This window comes from Musa acuminata, chromosome BXJ1-5 (genome assembly GCF_036884655.1).
Source record: "Musa acuminata AAA Group cultivar baxijiao chromosome BXJ1-5, Cavendish_Baxijiao_AAA, whole genome shotgun sequence".
NCBI classification, from domain to species: Eukaryota; Viridiplantae; Streptophyta; class Magnoliopsida; order Zingiberales; family Musaceae; genus Musa; species Musa acuminata.
In genome coordinates this window covers 30,380,674-30,399,270 of record NC_088331.1, presented here as the reverse complement: position 1 = coordinate 30,399,270, position 18,597 = coordinate 30,380,674, and the positions used below count along the sequence as shown (strand labels likewise).

The following is an 18,597-nucleotide window of genomic DNA, read 5'->3' as shown; positions in this document are numbered from 1 at the left end:
TGAAAACTCACTTGTTCTTCAAGACCTTTATTCTCTTTTGTAGTTGTACCAAATCATATGTGTGGTCCTTCTACAGAGCATCCATATCTTCCTGTATAGCAATTAACCATTTCTTTTTCTACTCACTTTCAACTGCTTCCTAGTAACTCTTTGGTTCACCTGTATTAGTAAGCATCACATACTCATCTGTAGAGTATCTTCTGGAAGATTGATGTTGTTTAGAAGATCTTTTTCAATTGAGGTTCTGTGGAAATTGCTCCCTAACTTCTTCTTACTCAACATGTCCTACATGTAGATCAACATCGGGCTCGACACCATCTTCCTACACATCTCTCTCATCACCCTGATATACTAGACGAGTAATTGGGTCATAATATACTAATCCTTCTGTAGAAGTCTCGGTTGATGTCTCCTTTTTTAAATCCTCAAAGGTTTAATCCTTAAAAAAGATCATGTCTCTACTTTTAAATACCTTTTGTTTTTCTAGATCCCAAAGCCTATAACCAAACTGATCATATAAGTAGCCAAGAAAAATACATTATTTTATCTTACTATTCAGCTTGGACCTCTTATTATTTGAAATATGTATAAATGTATGACAACTAAATACTCTCAAATGCCTATAGAAACATCTTTCCCTAACCATACATACTCTACAACATCACTATCTAGGGTTGTATAGAGTGACAAGTTGATCACATCAACTGCAGTTCTCAAAGCCTTATCTTAAAACTTTCTGGGTAACTTGACCTATGAAAGCATATATCTTATCTTTTCTATGATGGTGTACAGTTCATCCTCTTTGCAATTGCATTATACTGAGGTATACCAAGAACTATCATCTCATGTTGGATGTCATATGACCTACAATAACCATTAAACAATCTTATGTACTCACCACCTATGATCTTATGCATTTCAAGTACCTTTCTGTCTCCTTTTCAACTCTAGCATAAAACTCTTTGAAGACATTAATAACCTGATCTTTGGTCTTTATAGCATAGACCCAAACTTTCCTAGAAAAGTCATATATAAAAGTGACAAAATAAAGTGCACTACTAATACCGAGTGTTGAATATCATATTTTGATGATAAAATCAATTGATGAGTTTATGATCTAATCTGTGTTTTGAATGACACAAGACTAACTTCGATCAGAAAAGACAAATCGATTAAAGTAGGAGGAATCGAACATTGGGCCACAGTGAAACATGTTAGGAGATTGGATGTCAAGTCGAAGGATCGGTCGACATACCGACATAAGGACTTTGTGCCATGAGTTCGGGCATCGAGCCGAAGGATCGAACATTATGTCAAGGAGATCGAATGTTAGAGAGGTCAACATGCCAATTGGGCAATACACTGAAGTAGAGAATGATGTGCCAAAAGATCGGATGAAGCGTTAGATAAACCAATGACATATCGAACAACATATGATTCATGCTTATAATAATTTGTCTAGACCGAAATAGTTTAGGTCTAATTGAGTTAGTTTCGAGTGTAATCAGGTTAACTCAATTAGGGGCCCATTAGGCCAGAGTTGGGGCTATTTTGGGCTAAGATAAAGGCCCATTCAGTGACCCTTAGTTGGCCCAAGCGATGCCATCGCTTGAGGCTCGACCTCCCAAGTTGTCTAGGCGGTGGTACCACCCAGATATAGTTTTCCAAACTATGTCAACCAATGATACTACCAGACTATGTGGTGGTACTACCTAGTGTCAGTGTCAGACTTGGCGGTGGTACCACCTAGTGTCAGACTGATAGGTGGTGGTATCGCCAATTGTTAGTATAACAGGCGATGGTACCATCAGTACCCCGAAATCTCGAAGATTTGAACTTTGACTCCAATTTTTTAAGTCATTTAGGGTCTATAAATATTCCATAAATTCCTGCTTGATAAACATATGAAAGTAGAATAAAAACTCTATGATTCTAAGGTTGTAATATCTTAAAGTGTAGAGTCCCTTCTCCCATAGCTTAGTGATAGTCCTAAGGGATGTGTGTGAGGAAACACTTGTAAAAGAGGGGTATAAAAGTTCTCTCCTGAGCCTATAAAAAGGAGAAAGAGTTATAATTGTAGTTGATCTTCGTCCATTGGAAAAAAGATCGATAGTGGAAGTCGGTGGCCTCAAGTGAAGAGGAATCGGGAGTGGATGTAGGTCACGATGATCGAACCACTATAAATTCGGTGTACTATTTTCCTTTGCTAGTTACTTTTATTACTTACTTAGCTGCTCACTTCACTTTACATTTACTCTAAGTCAAGCTCAAACACTTTCTGATATGGGCTTTATCGAAATGGTTTTTCTACATTGAATGAGTTTTCAAATCGACATAATTTTATGTAAGTACTAATTCAACCCCCCCTCCCTCCCTCCCTCCCTCTTAGTGTCGATTTTAGTCCTAATAGTTGGTATCATAGTCACGTTTCTCTCCGTTGGTTTAACACCCAAGAGAGATAACTTTTTTCGATAATTTAGAGGGTAATTTTATCATTCATCCTCTTTTGTTCAAATAATTTAGTTGCTACACTTATTGAAAAACTTGAATCATAGTTTTTTTACTTTATATGTATTTGAATTTATGGAATATTATCGAAAGTAGTTTTCAAAAATCTTCTAATATATTGAACGAATGAAATGATTTGGAGAAGAAAACTTTTTTTTTTTATTGCTAAAGCGATGAACACTTTATTTTGTGCTCTAGATAAAAATAAATTCAATCAGGTTTCTATATGGGAAACTGCGTATGATATTTGGTATACACTCAAAATCACATATGAAGGTACAAGTAGAGTTAAAGAGTCTAAAGTCAATCTTTTGATGCATACTTTTAAATTAGTTCGAATAAAGCCAAGTGAAACTATTATTGACATATACACTTGTTTTACATATGTCGTCAATAGTTTAAAAGCTCTTGGTAAATATTTTTCTAATCTTAAACTTATAAATAAGATTCTAAGATTCTTTCTAAAAAGTTGAGATTCAAAAGTAATGGCAATACAAGAAGCAAAGGATCTAAATAATTTTCCACTTGAAAAACTTATCGGGTTTTAATGACCTATAGAATAACTTGTATTGAACATGATTAACATAAGAACTACATTCCAAAGAACAGAAAGGATTTAGTACTTCGAACAATAGAAGACCACTCGAGCGAAAGCTAGTGATGATGATATAGAACTTTTGACAAAAAATTTAAAAAGTTCATGAAAAAGACTAATTATAAAAATAAAATTAAAAATAACATAACAATTTATTATAAATCAAAGAAGCTACCAAAGAAAAAGAAAGTATTCAATGTGATATGGGACAAATCGAGTACATCCGAAGATGAGGAGCAAACCAACAAATGTGAGGTGGCGAACTATGCCTTAAAAGTTCACTATAAATTTGATCTAAGACGAGAACAGTGCTTGGATGATTAGAATAACCTCTGCGTTGTCTTTGTTTCTTCCTCGTTTTTTTTTTCTCTTATTTTTCTGCCCTTAACTATCATTGTGCTTCTCTCTTTTTCACAGCCACTTTGCCCACTTTTTCTTCCCCAATCGTCATACCACTTGTTAAAAGAGTTAGGGTTTAGATTAAATGAGAAGAGAGAAAGCTAAATTGGGCTATGGGTAATTAAAGCCCATTATAGGCTGAATAATGGGCCATCCGTGAACAACATTAATCTTGCATCTATATTCTTAAATTATTGATATTTGACTTTTTTTTTTATTTTGAACTCTTTTTTTCCTCTAGGAAGATTAGAATCTTGCTGGTCGAAGCAATGTGTACTCTTAAAAAAATAAATAAAATAATCATTAAGAGAGATATTATTGTGAATGGTAAGAATTTTGAGTCTCAATAAGATTTTAACTAGTATTCATTAGATTTAAATTCTCTTATAGGTTAGGATTAGAATTTAGACTAAGGATCTAAATAGGAAGAAAAAATTATTAATAAATTAGGATTTATTTGTATAAAGACATCATGAGTCTTAAAATTTTAGAAAAGTGAAAAGACTTACAATGAATTTCTCTCTAGCGGATCTTGAAAAGGTTGAAAGGAGGTTTTTGGGATTTATGTGAAAATATCTATAAGAAATCTGGGGCTTTGATTTGGGTGAACTCAAGAAAAAATGATTTGTTACATTAATTTTTCTTATCTAGTGAAGAATTTGGTTTTGAAGTTCACATAGATTTTTTGATATTTTCTTTAATTGTTGATCTCTAGAGTTTATTTATTTTTAAAGTATTTTCTCAATGTTCATAATGTAAATTAATAAATATGCATGATCTATGCATTAAGCTTTAGAAGGAACGATACTAATAAATAATCTAACTAGTGATTTTATAATATGCAGACAAAGAAACAGCTTTATACTATGATCATAAATTGCAAATTGATGAGGTCAGATTTTGATCATCCATCATCCATGTAAAGTAAGATGGATGATATCGATCGGGTCTTTTTCATCAAGTTTGTTGACAAGAGCAATATTATTTCTTTAGCATCTTAGAACCAGAATTTAGACTCTACTAGCTAGTTGATGATATTTAGACTCTATTTAACTAAATCTACAAGTGCTAGTTATATGGATCTGGTATTTAATAATCATATATTTAGTTAAGTTAAAAGTATTATAATTTTTATTTATATTTTTTAATAAAATTCTTTAAGTCTTCCTTTATCTCTCCTAATCATTTCATCTTTTCTAACTAATATATATGTTAGTCTCGTGAGTATATTATCACGAGCTTAGATGGATTTGTCCAAGTCATGTAATACTTTTGTATATCCATCCGCAAGGGATCAACCTCCTTGTAAAAGAGAAAAGTGGTTAAAAAAAGCTTTATACTCGGGACCCGACAAACAAATATTTCAACCAACACTATATAGGTAATACAAAATACGAAGATAGATTTCACAAGCTTTAAATAGTAGTACAACAAAGGAACCAAAACGATCTAACTAGAAATACCCAAAAGTGCCCATATAATATTATTACAGAATGAGATAATGAACCAACCCTATATACCCAAATGCCCATATAGCATTGTGTCACCTGAGTAGCTATAGGGTGTTGAGATGATTGATATTTTGTATTGTTTTACACACTCAAAAGATATTTAAAATGACTATTTGAATGGTCTTCTTTTGAATAGTTTTACTTGTACGCGACGATCACAAATAGCTATGTGTACAAGCCTAAAATAATAAAAAATATCAACTAAAATGGAATTGTTAAATCGATTACGAGCCCGTCAATATAATTTTAAATGATTCTTTCTCATTTTATTATTTATTGAGGTGATACCTAATTGTTCACGAATAAAAATATTTTTAATTTTATCTTTCCTAATGACTCAATAGATCCACACCAATATTTTTATCTCAATAATATAAATCTTTTGTATATATTATTTCTTAATAGTCCAACATTTAAATTCATAAAATATTGATAGTCTAATAATTATATTATAATTTTTCTTAAAATTTTAAATATATTGACAATCATACAAATGCCCCTTACTAATTTACGACTCTAGTTTATACTATAAATAATATCTTCATCAATTTATTTATTTTATTATATGACTAAGTCTACAAAACAAAAAGGGAGATGAAAATTTCCTGATGATCCTCCACATGTATGAAATCTAAAGGTATTTCTCAATAACTAATGGATAGAGATGGAGAAGTGTCAATGTTTCTCTTACGATCATGGAGTTGTCATGTCCTATGGAGACGAGCCTTTACACTGAAAAAGGAACACTAAGATTATGATCTTTGTGTAATATACAACAATACTAGAGGATATTTTGTTGGCACAAATAATATTGATCTTATCATTTTGATTTACTAGAGTTATGACGATGGAGTAAATCTATAATTTAAAAAAGCACATAGTTGCCTCTTTTGATGTCACCTCACAACGTTGGTTGTGAGATAAAGTTGCCAATGTCTAAGATGAGAGTATACACGATCTTATCGAGATGTCATAGTAGTCATAGTACTTCACATTCTACCCAAGGAAGATATCAGAGTTGAGTTACGATGAAGATATTGATGTGCTTTTGGATTGGCTTACCCACACATGTACATGGTTGGTGATAGATTGTATAATTGATAATTAGTATAAATTATTTTTGTTTTATAATTTTATTTGCCCATGTCCTTAAGGGGGCCTCACATCAGTAGATTTATTATGGGAAAAGATTTCTTCCGGCATCAATTTGAAGCATTGATTCATTCACGAGGAAATGATAATTAGATGAGAAAATATACTTCCTTCCGAGGAGACCACATATATATATAGTGTTAAAAATGTATATTCTTGGCTACGACACGCATATGTGGAGGTCCGGCATTGACCCACGTCAGCCCGGAAATTACGAGCCGTCACCGCTCACCACGTGTGCCCAGTGCCGCAAGCGGCGCTTCCGTCGCGCTCGACCTCCCCACCTGTCCTGCAAACATGGACACGGAGGCCACCATCCGACGGCTGGGAAGCCCCCAGCGTGGCCGCGCCTCGAGCGTAGACCTGCCGGTCTCCTTCCGAGGTGGCTCGTCGAGCAACAGAGCTCGAGAGCGCGCTTCGAAGACGGTTGCCATGGCTTCGTCTTCGCCTCCTGCGTCGCCGCAGGAGCGACACGCAACTGGCTGCCGGATGGTGGAGATGGAGCTCGGCGCGGCGCGGGCCCTGGCGCACCTCGCAGGACTAGCGGGGGGCGGCGACGGCGACGGGAGTAGGTCCAGAGAGAGGAGCACAAGCGAGTCGCCTGTTAGAGCTCAGCAAAAGAGCTTCCATGGCGGTCGGGAGAGTTCAGCTTTAGGAGTAAGAAAGCGAACTCTGCTCGTCTCTTTGGCCCATATCAGGTGTTTGTCGTAGTGTGAGAACCTAACTTAGTCAATTCTAATGCAACATACTTGTCCCTTAATCTCAATGGTGGAATTGAGGCACCTGGGAGAGTTCATCTATTGGCTACTTCTTTCGATTTGAAACCAGAAAGAAAAAAATTGAGAAGCAATCTGAGATATGATGGCATTTAAGAGATGGAGAGGAGTGAAAGGAACAACACAAAGCTCTTGCTGTTGCTGTCCTATGCTGTAGGAGGCTAAAAAAGCTCCTCTTTTTTTCTCTTATTCAGTCTTTTCATCATCAAATGTGTAAAGCGTTAGTTTTGCTGCTGAGATTGGCTTTAACTCGTAGGAGGAAGCTATCCATTCATGCAACTTGTAGATTCATCTACCCTACAGAAGCATGTTGAGTGTCAAAGTATGGTTGCTGTTGATGAACCCAAAAACAAAATATTGGATTATTACCTTGATTCGTTTGTTTCGAATTTGCACTTCATAAATATAAACAAGTGAGATCACATCTCTGTCAAAACAACATCATGTCAGTTTCTCCTCAGTCCCATCCATGCCTGTGCTACAGGATCCATGTTCGACCGCTGGTTGCGATGGTGGCCACACTGCTTCAGGCAATGGAGCGGAATACAGAGCACACACCGAGTTCCCCAGCAGTCAGCCTTCACTTCCTGGTAGGAGATGTAAACAGAATTTGACAGAGGTAACGATTTCGAACCTCATTTGCCGTGATCCTTCTTCGAGTGGAGGCTGAAATCTCTGTTTGCTGCAGGCTGAGAAGGAAGAAAGGAGATTGCGCAGGGTGTTAGCTAACAGGGAGTCTGCGAGGCAGACCATCCGTCGGCGTCAGGTGACGAGCATTAATTACTCCATCTCTCCTCACTGTATCATTCTTCTTTGTTGACTTTAGGCTCTCCGGGAGGAGTTGACCAGAAAAGTTGCTTACTTGTCCCTGGAGAATGAGAATATGAGGATGGTAAGCAACATTCCACCTCGTGAAGTTGTTTCCTCCCAAACTTTCAATAGCTCCCATTGATCCTTGGATTTGACTGTAGCAAAAGGATGTGGCCATGAAAGAGTACCTTTCACTCAAGGACACAAATGAACAACTGAAGGAGCAGGTTTGACCTCTGCGATCTCCTGGAACCAAGATGTGGTTGATGATACAGCTTGAGAAAAGTTTTCTGCTTGTGCAGATTGCCATGACAGTGAGGTCTGGGACGGAGAGCAGTGGGACTGCTGCAGGCAAAGAGATGGAGTCATCAACATGTTCTCCCGGGTTCTCCATGCACAAGCCTTTGACTTGTGCCGACACCATAGGTTTCTTCGAGCACAGTGGATCAGTGCGGCCTCTTTACGTGCCACCCTGTGTGTGGTACTATCCATCGCACCATGAAGTTTCTCATCCATTTGGAGACCAAGATGTTGCTGCATCCAGGGACAATGAAGCGAGAGTCTCTGTTCATGGCAGGGACGAGAAGGATCAATGCTTGATAGCAAGAGTTGGGAACGAAAAGGAAGATGCACTTGTCACCAAAAGAACCCACAAAGATGAGATGACGGTCAAGATGCCACCATCCACGTCAAAAGAGAAATCTGAGCTGCAGCGCGATGAAGGTTTGCCAGAGAAGCTGCAGGCTCGCTCTCCTGGCGAATCGTCGAGCACATCATCGGCTGCAGCTGCGGCGGCGGCGACGGAGGCAAGGAAGAGGAGGAAGCAACTCACGAAGTTGAAGCACAGCCATGGAAGCTGGGCTGGGAAGCACGGTTGAACAAGTTGCTTCTAATCTCAGCTACTGATGCCAGTTTTCCGTCTTCTTCCTCTGTAGGCGAGAAGTTGATGCGTGTCCAACTTGTGCTGCTCGTTGCAGTGATGATTGGAGTTCTTTTGCTGTCGCCTTCAAACACAGCATTAGAATCGAGAACTACGAGTTCAAAGCAAATCAAACTGGATAAAGCTTTGAAGTATTTACTCTTTCAAGTAATTGGACAAAAAGATGAGAGAAAAGAAACTGAGATAGAATATGGGGTTGGAAGTCTAAGCTTCGAATAAAATCAAACCTTGTCCTCCTGTACTAAATCGATCAGAGTTTGGTCATTCTTCTTATACAGGATGTGGCTACAGTTGACTTTTTCGTGGAGTCCATCGTAAAGATATCATGCCAAGTCCGAATTTGTGGACTTTGTTGCGGTCTAAATATTACATTTTATAATTTTAAAATTAAAATAAATTATATATATTTATATATATCGCTATAGGAGGAACGAGGAAATGTGGCCAATGACAGAGTTGGCATAAAATTGACACATTGATATCACGTTGCTATTGAGTCGACATAGTAATATCGATATCGTATTGTTAATAACGTCTCGTAAATACGTCAAGACCACACGATCAATGCGTGACGCCCGATTTGTCAACACCACATGGTTGGTTGATGATTTAATTCCACAAGGTAAACGTGCTTCATTCACATGATAACGTATATCCGATTTCCATCCTGAAAAGTTGCTAATTTGCAGTGCACTAATACCAAACCATTGTTTTATTCCCTTGTTCATGCTGCCTTGGCCAATCACTTAACATGGAACCAACATTCTGAGAGCTATAAAAGTACTATTTCTTCGTTTATGTCAAATGCAGGCTTGCTGGACTTGCTTTTCATGTTTTCATCTAGCATTTTTACTGCAGATTCTGGGTGCTTAAGAAATTTTAATTTTAACATCTTATAGCCCGGCTGAAGGTGCTGATGTTTTGAGCATTTGTGACTGAAATTTCTACTCTCTGATTTCTGGTTCATCAACTTCCTTCCACTTTCCTTGAAGCACAGAAAATTTCAAATTGCAATATTGTTCTGTGCTTCATACTTTCTTTTGTTTTTCTGCAAAGGCTCTAAAACTTCAGTATGCATCTTTTTGGATATCTAGATAGACTGCAATATTCAAGAATGACTACTATTTGCTAAATGTTGCTTATATAAGCTAATTTCTGGCTAATTAACTATTGTCTGTTCTAGGCTAAGTTGAGCATTTAACGACTACTATCTATGCAATTACTGCATAGATAGTTAAATGCTATGAAGTTCTTTTCTTCTGCAGCTGATCAATGCTGTGAAGTTCTTGAACAGGGCATCACCTGTCGGGAGCATTTCAATTCCAGCAATCTTGAGACATTTCAACCTAGAAACAGGAGCCGAGCTAATCGAATTAATTTTTTTTTTAAAATAATTTCAGGTGTTTTATGGCTTAGGAATATTTTTCTAAGGCATTTATAATTTTCTTTTTTATAGTAGAGTTTTGCTCCTTTTCCATCCGTGGACGTAGGTCAATTGATCGAATTATATAAATCTGGTGTCCATGTCTCTTTTATTTTTCTGTTTTATTGTCTTTATTGGGTTGCCAAATTACCCTTTGGTAAATTTTCTAGGGCCAACTCTAATAAATTGGTATCAGTTCATGGTTTCAAGATCTTTTAGCAACGATGATAATAACAAAGATCGTTGAGATCGTTGTCGAGAATTTCGGCATGTGGCAGTTCAAGATGGAGGCCATTCTGATTCAAGACGGAGTTGATTTGGCACTATAGGGAGCTGAGAACATTCTAGATGATACGTCAAAGGAAGAACTTGCGGGTATGGATAAGAAGGCCCGATCAAGCATTATTCGAAATCTCTCTAACGAGGTTTTACGGGAGGTAGCTATGGAAACTACGGCTAAGAGCATGTGAGACAAGCTTAAAACCTTGTATATGAAGAGGATAGTGGAGAATCGTCTCTACTTAAAGTAGAGTTTGTATATACTTCGGATGACTGAAGGTACATCTATACTCTCACATCTTGATAAATTTGATTTCTTAGTTATAGATTTGGAGAATATAGATACGAAAATTGATGACGATGACAAGGCCCTACTACTTTTGTGTTCTCTTCCCTAATCCACTATGATTTATGGAAAAGAAATAATTTCGTATCAGGAAATTAAATCTGCACTAAAATCTAAGGAGTAGATAGACAGAGATATCATTGGGGAAAGTAGAGGGAATCAGACTGAGGGTCTGGTTGTCGGGGGGTAGAACGGATAAAAGGGAATTTGACAATAGTAGATATAAGTCTAGACATAGAAATTTGGAGTGCAAATATTGTCATAAAATGGGGCACATTAAAGTTGATTGCTTTAAATTAAAAAATAAATTAAATAAAAAGGAAAAAATTATTGAGAAATCTACTCAGTCCACTGAAGCTAGTGTAGTAGTTGATGAGAATGTTGAAAATATTTTCTTTCCTATTGATGATAGGACGATGTCTAAAAATGAATTGATTTAGATTCAAGTTGTTTTTATCACATGTATCCCAATAGAGATTTGTTTTCCACATATGAATCTTGTAATGGTGGAATTATTTTGATGGGCAATAATATCGCGTGTGATGTTGTTGGTAGAGGCACAATCCAAATTAAAATGCATGATGGTATTGTGAGGATGCTCACTAATGTTAGATATGTTCCTGATTTAAAAAATAATCTCATCTCTTTAGGCACATTAGAGACTCTTGAGTGTAAATACACAGCTGAAGGTGGAGTTATGAAAGTTTCTAGAAGCGCCTTTGTTGTTATGAAAGCTTATAGGTCTGGTAGATTGTATATTTTGTAGGGAACTATTGTCACAGGCTCGGTTGTAGTCTCATCATCACCATTATCTGATTCTGACATCACCAAATTATAGCATATGCGTTTGGGTTATATGAGCGAAAAAGGTTTGAGCATATTGAGCAAAAAGGGTCTTCTTTGCGGATAAAGTACTGGGCCACTGGATTTCTGTGAACACTGCATTTTTGGAAAGCAAAAAAGAGTCAGCTTCAATTCTCCGGCAGTTCACAAAATGAAAGGTACTCTTGACTATATTCTTTCATACCTTTGGCTCCAACTCGTGTTCAGACTAAGGGTAGTGCTAGGTATATGTTGACTTTCATTGATGATTATTCTAAGAAAGTTTGAGTTTATTTTCTGAAGCATAAAAATGATATTTTTCTAACCTTTAAGTAATAGAAGGCTTTGATTAAGAAGCAAATAGGTAAACAGATTAAGTGGCTTCGAACAGATAATGGCATGAAATTTTGTGAAGGTGACTTTGATGAATTCTACAAAAATGAAGGAATTATTCGGCATTGCATTGTTAGGATGATGCCTCAGCAAAATGGTATGACTGAATATATGAACAGAACACTCTTAGAGAGAGTAAGGTGTATGATCTCAAATGTAGGATTGACAAAGGACTTTTGGGCAGAGGCGATCAATATGGCCTATTACATTGTCAACCGCGTTCCTTCTGCAGCACTTAATTTTAAAACTCCGGAGGAAGTTTGGTTAGGTACTCCTGCTGATTACTCTGATTTAAAAATTTTTGGGTGTCCAACATACATGCATGTAAATGAAGGAAAATTAGAGCCTCGAGCTAAAAAGTATATTTTCCTTGGGTATGCTTCTGGGGTGAAAGGATATAGATTATGGTGTTTTGATCCCAAATCCCTAAAATTTGTAATCAGTAGTGATAGGGGTAAAAACAGATTTGACGTAACACACCGGATTTGACGTAATACATCACGACGTCAGCCCCCCCTGGACGGCACACTGCTCTAGGGGACGAGCATTAAACATCAACATAATGTGCACCCTCACTCACCGTACCCAGACGACCTCATCGTCTGACCCCGCACGACCGGCCGAGGCAAGGGAAGGCGTCGACTGAGGCTCGCCATACCCTGCTGTAACGGACAAACTTCTAAACAAGATGTTGGATGTAATGCTTATGTCTGTTCGTTGTCTTTTGGCATGTTCATGCCTTGTATAGCAGGTAGAGGGGCGGCCGAAGGCTTATAAGTCTCATTTTAGTTGGGTTGGTGGCCTCTTTAGGCTTGTAAATAAAGGTTGTGTCATGTGGACACGTGCGAGAGCTTTTCGGTCTGTAATGGACCATTTTACCCTTTGTTATGCAACTATTCAGAGCTTGTAAAGTCTGTTTGTAATTTGCATTGTCTATGAAGTGTTTTTCTGACATGTTTGCTTGTGGATCCCGATTGAGGCGTTCTTTTTAACCCGTTCTCTCTTTTGTTGGTCCTAAGGGACAATGGGAGGCTTCGGGGAGGCTGACCTTTGCGGACGGACGCGCGAGGGTGCCGCACGCCTTAGGCAAAACCAGCTAAGGTCGTGACATCATGGTATCAGAGCGGGACAAGCACTCATAGAAACACTTGACATGCAAACGTGGGGGACCTAGCGGGGCTGCGTTGAGGGCAGTCAGCACACGCGCGACCGTTTGAGGGAAAACGGGCATGGAGATGTAGGGAAAAGAGTCGCTCAGAGGAGCGGGCATCTAACAGTGGCATTCAGTGGAATGGCCAACCCTTCGCGCAAGAGGCACCACGAGAACAGGCAAGCTTGGAAGAATTCGGAGCGCACAAAGGTTGGGATGGCTGAGTTTGAGCTACGGCTCAACGTTGACAACTATACTTGATGGTGCTCTAGGCAAGCGAGGCGCTTGGCAAGAATGAGACCATCCAAGGTGGAATGAGTTGCTCAACGACCAAAAGAGTTTTGCAAAGCTCACAGAGGTGAGGGGAATTGCTAACTCGAAGAATTTGGTACTCATGCATGGGCTTGTATGCGGACGATGGAATGTTCGTGGCCATCCCAAGGCGGCCGAGACTCGGCGCCAATGGAGCATTAAAACTTTCTCTTCGGCATGCAAAGGATACGTCCGTAGAAGGCTGAAGTGTGCAACGAGTTCAGCATGTTGCTAGGCCTTGAGGGGTGCAGTGGTGGCTGTATTGACGTGGAGGCGCAATCTAGCAAGTGCGTTTGCAAGAGGCAGAACAATGCACAGTTTGTTCAGCAGATCGGAGTAGTCCAAGGGGATGGTGGTCTCCAAAACGAAGAGAGATGTTGCTCCAACGGGACAGTTATCCAGGAGGGATAAGTCTCGGCTCTCCAGAGGGAGAATCATGGGAGATGGAACTCACAAACAACAACTTCACGAAGCTCGATGGACCGAGCAAGCGGCGAGGAGTTTTCGCTTGATCTCGCTCGAGAGAAAGCATTGGTGGATGCATTGCGAGATCAAGTGGGGGAGCGACCTGAAGCAACTTAAATGAAGGCACACTTAGAGTCGATATGGAGATCGGACTCAAGGGAGGGTTGACCCGTGGAATGGTGGGCGCGAGGGCCACCATCGACTCAATGCAAAAACGAGGAGCGGAGCAACTTGGGTGTAACTTGGCGAAGTACCCAAGCCGCCTGAAGGGAGCCAGTAGAGAAGTTGGAACATGGAGCAGAAGCACAGTGCTTTCCTTAGACAGAGGTCAAAGACATGAACTCTTGCAGAGGCAAGGGTAGGATCATGTTGTTCCATGGGTCCTTCATCCTGACGGAGCGGACTCATCTTGCATGGTGCCAAAGACGAAGGGAGCTTCGCGGCACATGCACCTTAACTCGGAAGAGCATTTGATGGAGGAACTAAGGCGACTCAACTTGCGGAGGCGAAGTTGGGTTCAGAAGGCCTTAGCACGGGGCAAGAGGACGCAGAGGCGGGTACTCTTGAAGAATATGCCATAATGTTGCCATTCAAGTTGCTATGAAGGAAGCAGTGCGCAGTGGAGATTGTGCTGGTAGGGGCAGAGGCCCAGGATCCAGACAATGGTGTACAGATTACAGTTAAGTCGGTGGACTTCGAGAGCTACTAGGCGACGGACTGTCCTAGAGCGGTGCTTCATCTAGGTGTGACCCAAGAGTGGGTGGATGAAGGTCGATTGCCAGAGGAGCGAACAAAATCGAAGGTGGAAGGGACCCTGCGATGTATTGGCAGAGGCCACACATGGAGGGTTCACAACTTGGAGTTTATTCCACAAGGATCAGAATGCAATGGAGATGTCACCAGGAGGTGACATGGTGCAGCGGATCGTGGTGGAACAGTTCGTGGCAATGCGATACACACAATCTGTCCCGTGAGGGATGAGATCATATGGAGGTATGATCAGGAGCTACTGGGAGCTTCGCTTTGGTGAACAACACGACGGCAAGAAGGGCTATGGATTCAAGGAGTGAAGGCCATGGTACCGCAGAGGCGGGTCTTCCGGGCGTGCACCGAATTTTGCATCGGATGAAAACCTTGGTCATCAGCATATGGGGCTGGGTTCCACCAAGGGAAGAGTTCGAATGCAAGTACCAGTGAGTTCCATGGGAGGGACTTGATCATGCAGAGGTATGATAGAAGCAGCTGGAGAGTTGGACTGCTCCAGAGCTCATATTCGCTTAAGGGAGCCCGACAAGTCAGAGGACAAGGTCGAGTAAGCGAACGTTGCTACCAAGGAAGCTAAGGAGAACAGAATCGCTGCAAACTCTACAACGTGATGGCAGAGGCCATGCATGGGAGTTGCAGTCTGTCTTTCCATCGACCAAACAGATTGCTTGGAGAACACAGTGGTGTTAAAGCAGGGGGTCGAAAGGGGCGAGGAAGCGACGACGAGTCCAGAGGGACTTAGCTACCCAAAATCAAGCATCAGTTAGAATGGAGGTGGACTCAGAGGAGTGCCACGGAGACATCTCTACTGATTGTGAAGAAAAGGGATACAGAGGCGAGGCGACGGATAGTAGGGCCATGGGCATGACAGCGCCATGGTACCGCAGAGGCGGGACTTCCGTGTAAGTCATTGATCCCTTGCTCTCACGGAGGGAGAGCACTTGGTCGTGAAAGGGGCCGAGGAGGTGGAGCATGCAGAGGCAATCTCCAAGTACCGAGACAAGGCTGAAGGGCAGAGGCCAAGAAACTTCGTAAGACCGGTGTCAACAAGTTTCTCATCAAGATAGCCGTAAGTGAAGGACTTCGGGTCATGCAAGAGTGCACGACCAAGGAACGAAGCAGGCAGTACGCGGTGCTGTACCTTTGCTACTCGGTGGAGTAGGCGGCAGGGTTGATGGAGAAAACGGTACAATCCCAAAGGCGACCTCATCTATCAGAGAATTACTCCACGTTGGGGTGAAAACTTCCCGCATTCCAGAAGTTCGATGGCATTGAGAAGGTGAATCACAGTAGCCAACTCAACGCAAGGAGTGCAAACACTTCAAGTGCTTCAGAAGTGTGAGCAAAGAGCAGGCGAAGACTAGTAACCAGCTCGATGCATGAAGTACAACCTCGAGGTGGCGGGCGAAGTCAAAGTAACCTTTGCCTTCTCAACTCTTAAGAGAATGAGCGAAACCGAGTACCCTAGTTCTCTTATCTATCCAGCAGAGGAGCTCTGCACAAGTTCAAAGACCCTTCGAAGATAATGGAAGACAATAGTTGTCAAATCCTCACCAACGGTGATCAGTGCTACTGAGAGTAGATCGTCCGCTTCATTTCCCAACGAAATGCCAATCGAAAGCGGAAGTGATGCGAACCTACTTGGATGTGACAACTAACTGAAAGAAGAGTCAATGAGCAAATTTTGTGGAGGAAGGACCCAAAACTTCAGAAGTTTGCGAGGCGATGCTCGTTAAAGCTCCAACAAGCATCCACCTAGTTCAAGCAGCATGTGGAAATTTTGAGAGACTGGCGCAGAAAAGATGGTCTTTTCCTTCATTTGGTGGATCCGCAAGAATCGATAAGGATCAACACAACTCAGCCAACCCCCCCAACAGAGTCAGAGTCATTGGTGAGTTGTAGCAGCATGGCGGATTAAAGGGTCGACTACTCAAAAACAGCAGCGTAGAGCAGCTGGGAGCCAGGAGGCGCATTGCAGCTGGAGCGGAAGATTGAAGACTCAGCAAAGGCGAAGAGTTGCAGTGTTCACAAAGGCTTCGACGAGGACGTCAAAGGGATAAGTGGGGGAGAATGTAACGGACAAACTTCTAAACAAGATGTTGGATGTAATGCTTATGTCTGTCCGTTGTATTTTGGCATGTTCATGCCTTGTATAGCAGGTAGAGGGGCGGCCGAAGGCTTATAAGTCCCATTTTAGTTGGGTTGGTGGCCTCTTTAGGCTTGTAAATAAAGGTTGTGTCATGTGGACACGTGCGAGAGCTTTTCGGTCTGTAATGGACCATTTTACCCTTTGTTGTGCAACTATTCAGAGCTTGTAAAGTCTGTTTGTAATTTGCATTGTCTATGAAGTGTTTTTCGGACATGTTTGCTTGTGGATCCCGATTGAGGCGTTCTTTTTAACCCGTTCTCTCTTTTGTTGGTCCTAAGGGACAATGGGAGGCTTCGGGGAGGCTGACCTTTGCGGACGGACGCGCGAGGGTGCCGCACGCCTTAGGCAAAACCAGCTAAGGTCGTGACACTGCGGTAGCTCGACCTTCCACGCAACGCCCACGACGACGACAGGCGCCATCGGAGGTACGACCCTGCCCCGGTAGGGTGGCACATCTGGTAACATCAAACTCACCTATAAATACTCCCAGGCCCCAAACGAACAAGGCAAGCACACAGAAGCACAACTTCACCCAAAAACCCCTCTCCCAATCACTGACTTGATCGTCGGAGGGGTCGGGACGAGCACCTCGGCCCGACCTTTGTGCAGGTACTCGACCGGAGCCGACCCAACCCGGCGTCGCGGAGCCTTCCAGCCGGACCCCCTGCAATCGGCCACCACAAGACCCCGAGAGGAGTCACGCCTGATCTCAACCGTTCGGACCCCTGAACCAGCCGCGTTGTCTATTGTGGGAAACAACTTTAAGCCGTGGCCTTGGGGCCGACGTGGCTCGGTTCGGGTCCGAACGACAGGGATCTCCCTGGGGTGTTCCTCGAGCCTGCTGGGGTGGTCGAGTGCGGTGGTCCGATCGGGACGATGTAGTCGTCTCCTCCGGGAAGGAACTCCTCGCCTGCACATCCGACGGGGACCTTCGGCTTCGCACCTGCATAAAGGTCGGGCCGAGGTGCTCGGCCCGACCCCTCCGACGATCAAGTCAGATGATAGTGGAGGGGGTTTCAGATAAAGAAATGTTTTTATGTCCTTCCCTCTCTCTGATGAACGAGAGGATATTTATAGAGAAGCTTACTGCTTTCTGAGTTGCCCACTCTCCTCAGTGTACCATGCGTGTGTACGACGCAGGCGTCGAGCCTCAACTTCGTCGTGGGGAAGGGTCCCATCCCGCTTGAAGCGTAGCAGCTCCTGTACCCATGTGATTGGCGCACTACCGGGGGCCGTAGCTGCTACTTCGATGGCGCGGGCAGGAAGCTCCTCGACCTCCGGCCATGCTTCGCGGGTCGGCTTCGACGCCAGCTTAGCTAGTGCGTCGGCTCGCTCGTTCTCCTCCCTCGGAACATTAGACAACGTAAAATAAGGGAACTTGGCAGTCAGGTCCCTTACCCGTGCTAGGTATTTCGCCATGGTTGGGTCTCGAGCCTCGTATCCACCGCTGAGCTACTCGGCCACAAGCTATGAGTCGGTGAGGACGTGTATAGCAGCCACCTGCATCTCGAGGGCCAACCTCAGTCCCGCTAGGAGCGCCTCGTATTCTGCTTCGTTGTTAGTGGCTTTAAACTCGAAGCGGAGGGAGCGCTCAAACGAGCGTCCGTCGGGGGCGAGCAGGACCAGCCCTGCGCCGACACCCTTCTAGCTAGCCGAGCCATCCACGTGAAGAATCCAAGCTTCGAGAGGTTGCTCGAGATCCCCGTCTGCCATCCACGTTAACTCCACGATGAAGTCAGCTACCGCCTGGGCCTTGATGGCGGTCTTGGGCACGCTAGTGGTGCGTGAGTAGGACATTGCCA

The 18,597-nt window shown here is 42.2% G+C and overlaps 1 protein-coding gene across 1 annotated transcript; it reads left to right on the top strand.

The window, feature by feature from the left end:
• Nucleotides 1–6,591: 6,591 nt before the first annotated feature.
• Nucleotides 6,592–8,902, top strand: LOC135675048 (uncharacterized). Its single transcript, XM_065185308.1, has 3 exons — nucleotides 6,592–6,822; nucleotides 7,426–7,560; nucleotides 7,630–8,902. Exons 1-3 carry the CDS (start codon nucleotides 6,598–6,600, stop codon nucleotides 7,759–7,761), a joined length of 492 nt encoding a protein of 163 aa, XP_065041380.1. The 5' UTR covers nucleotides 6,592–6,597; the 3' UTR covers nucleotides 7,762–8,902.
• The last annotated feature ends 9,695 nt before the right edge of the window (nucleotides 8,903–18,597 follow it).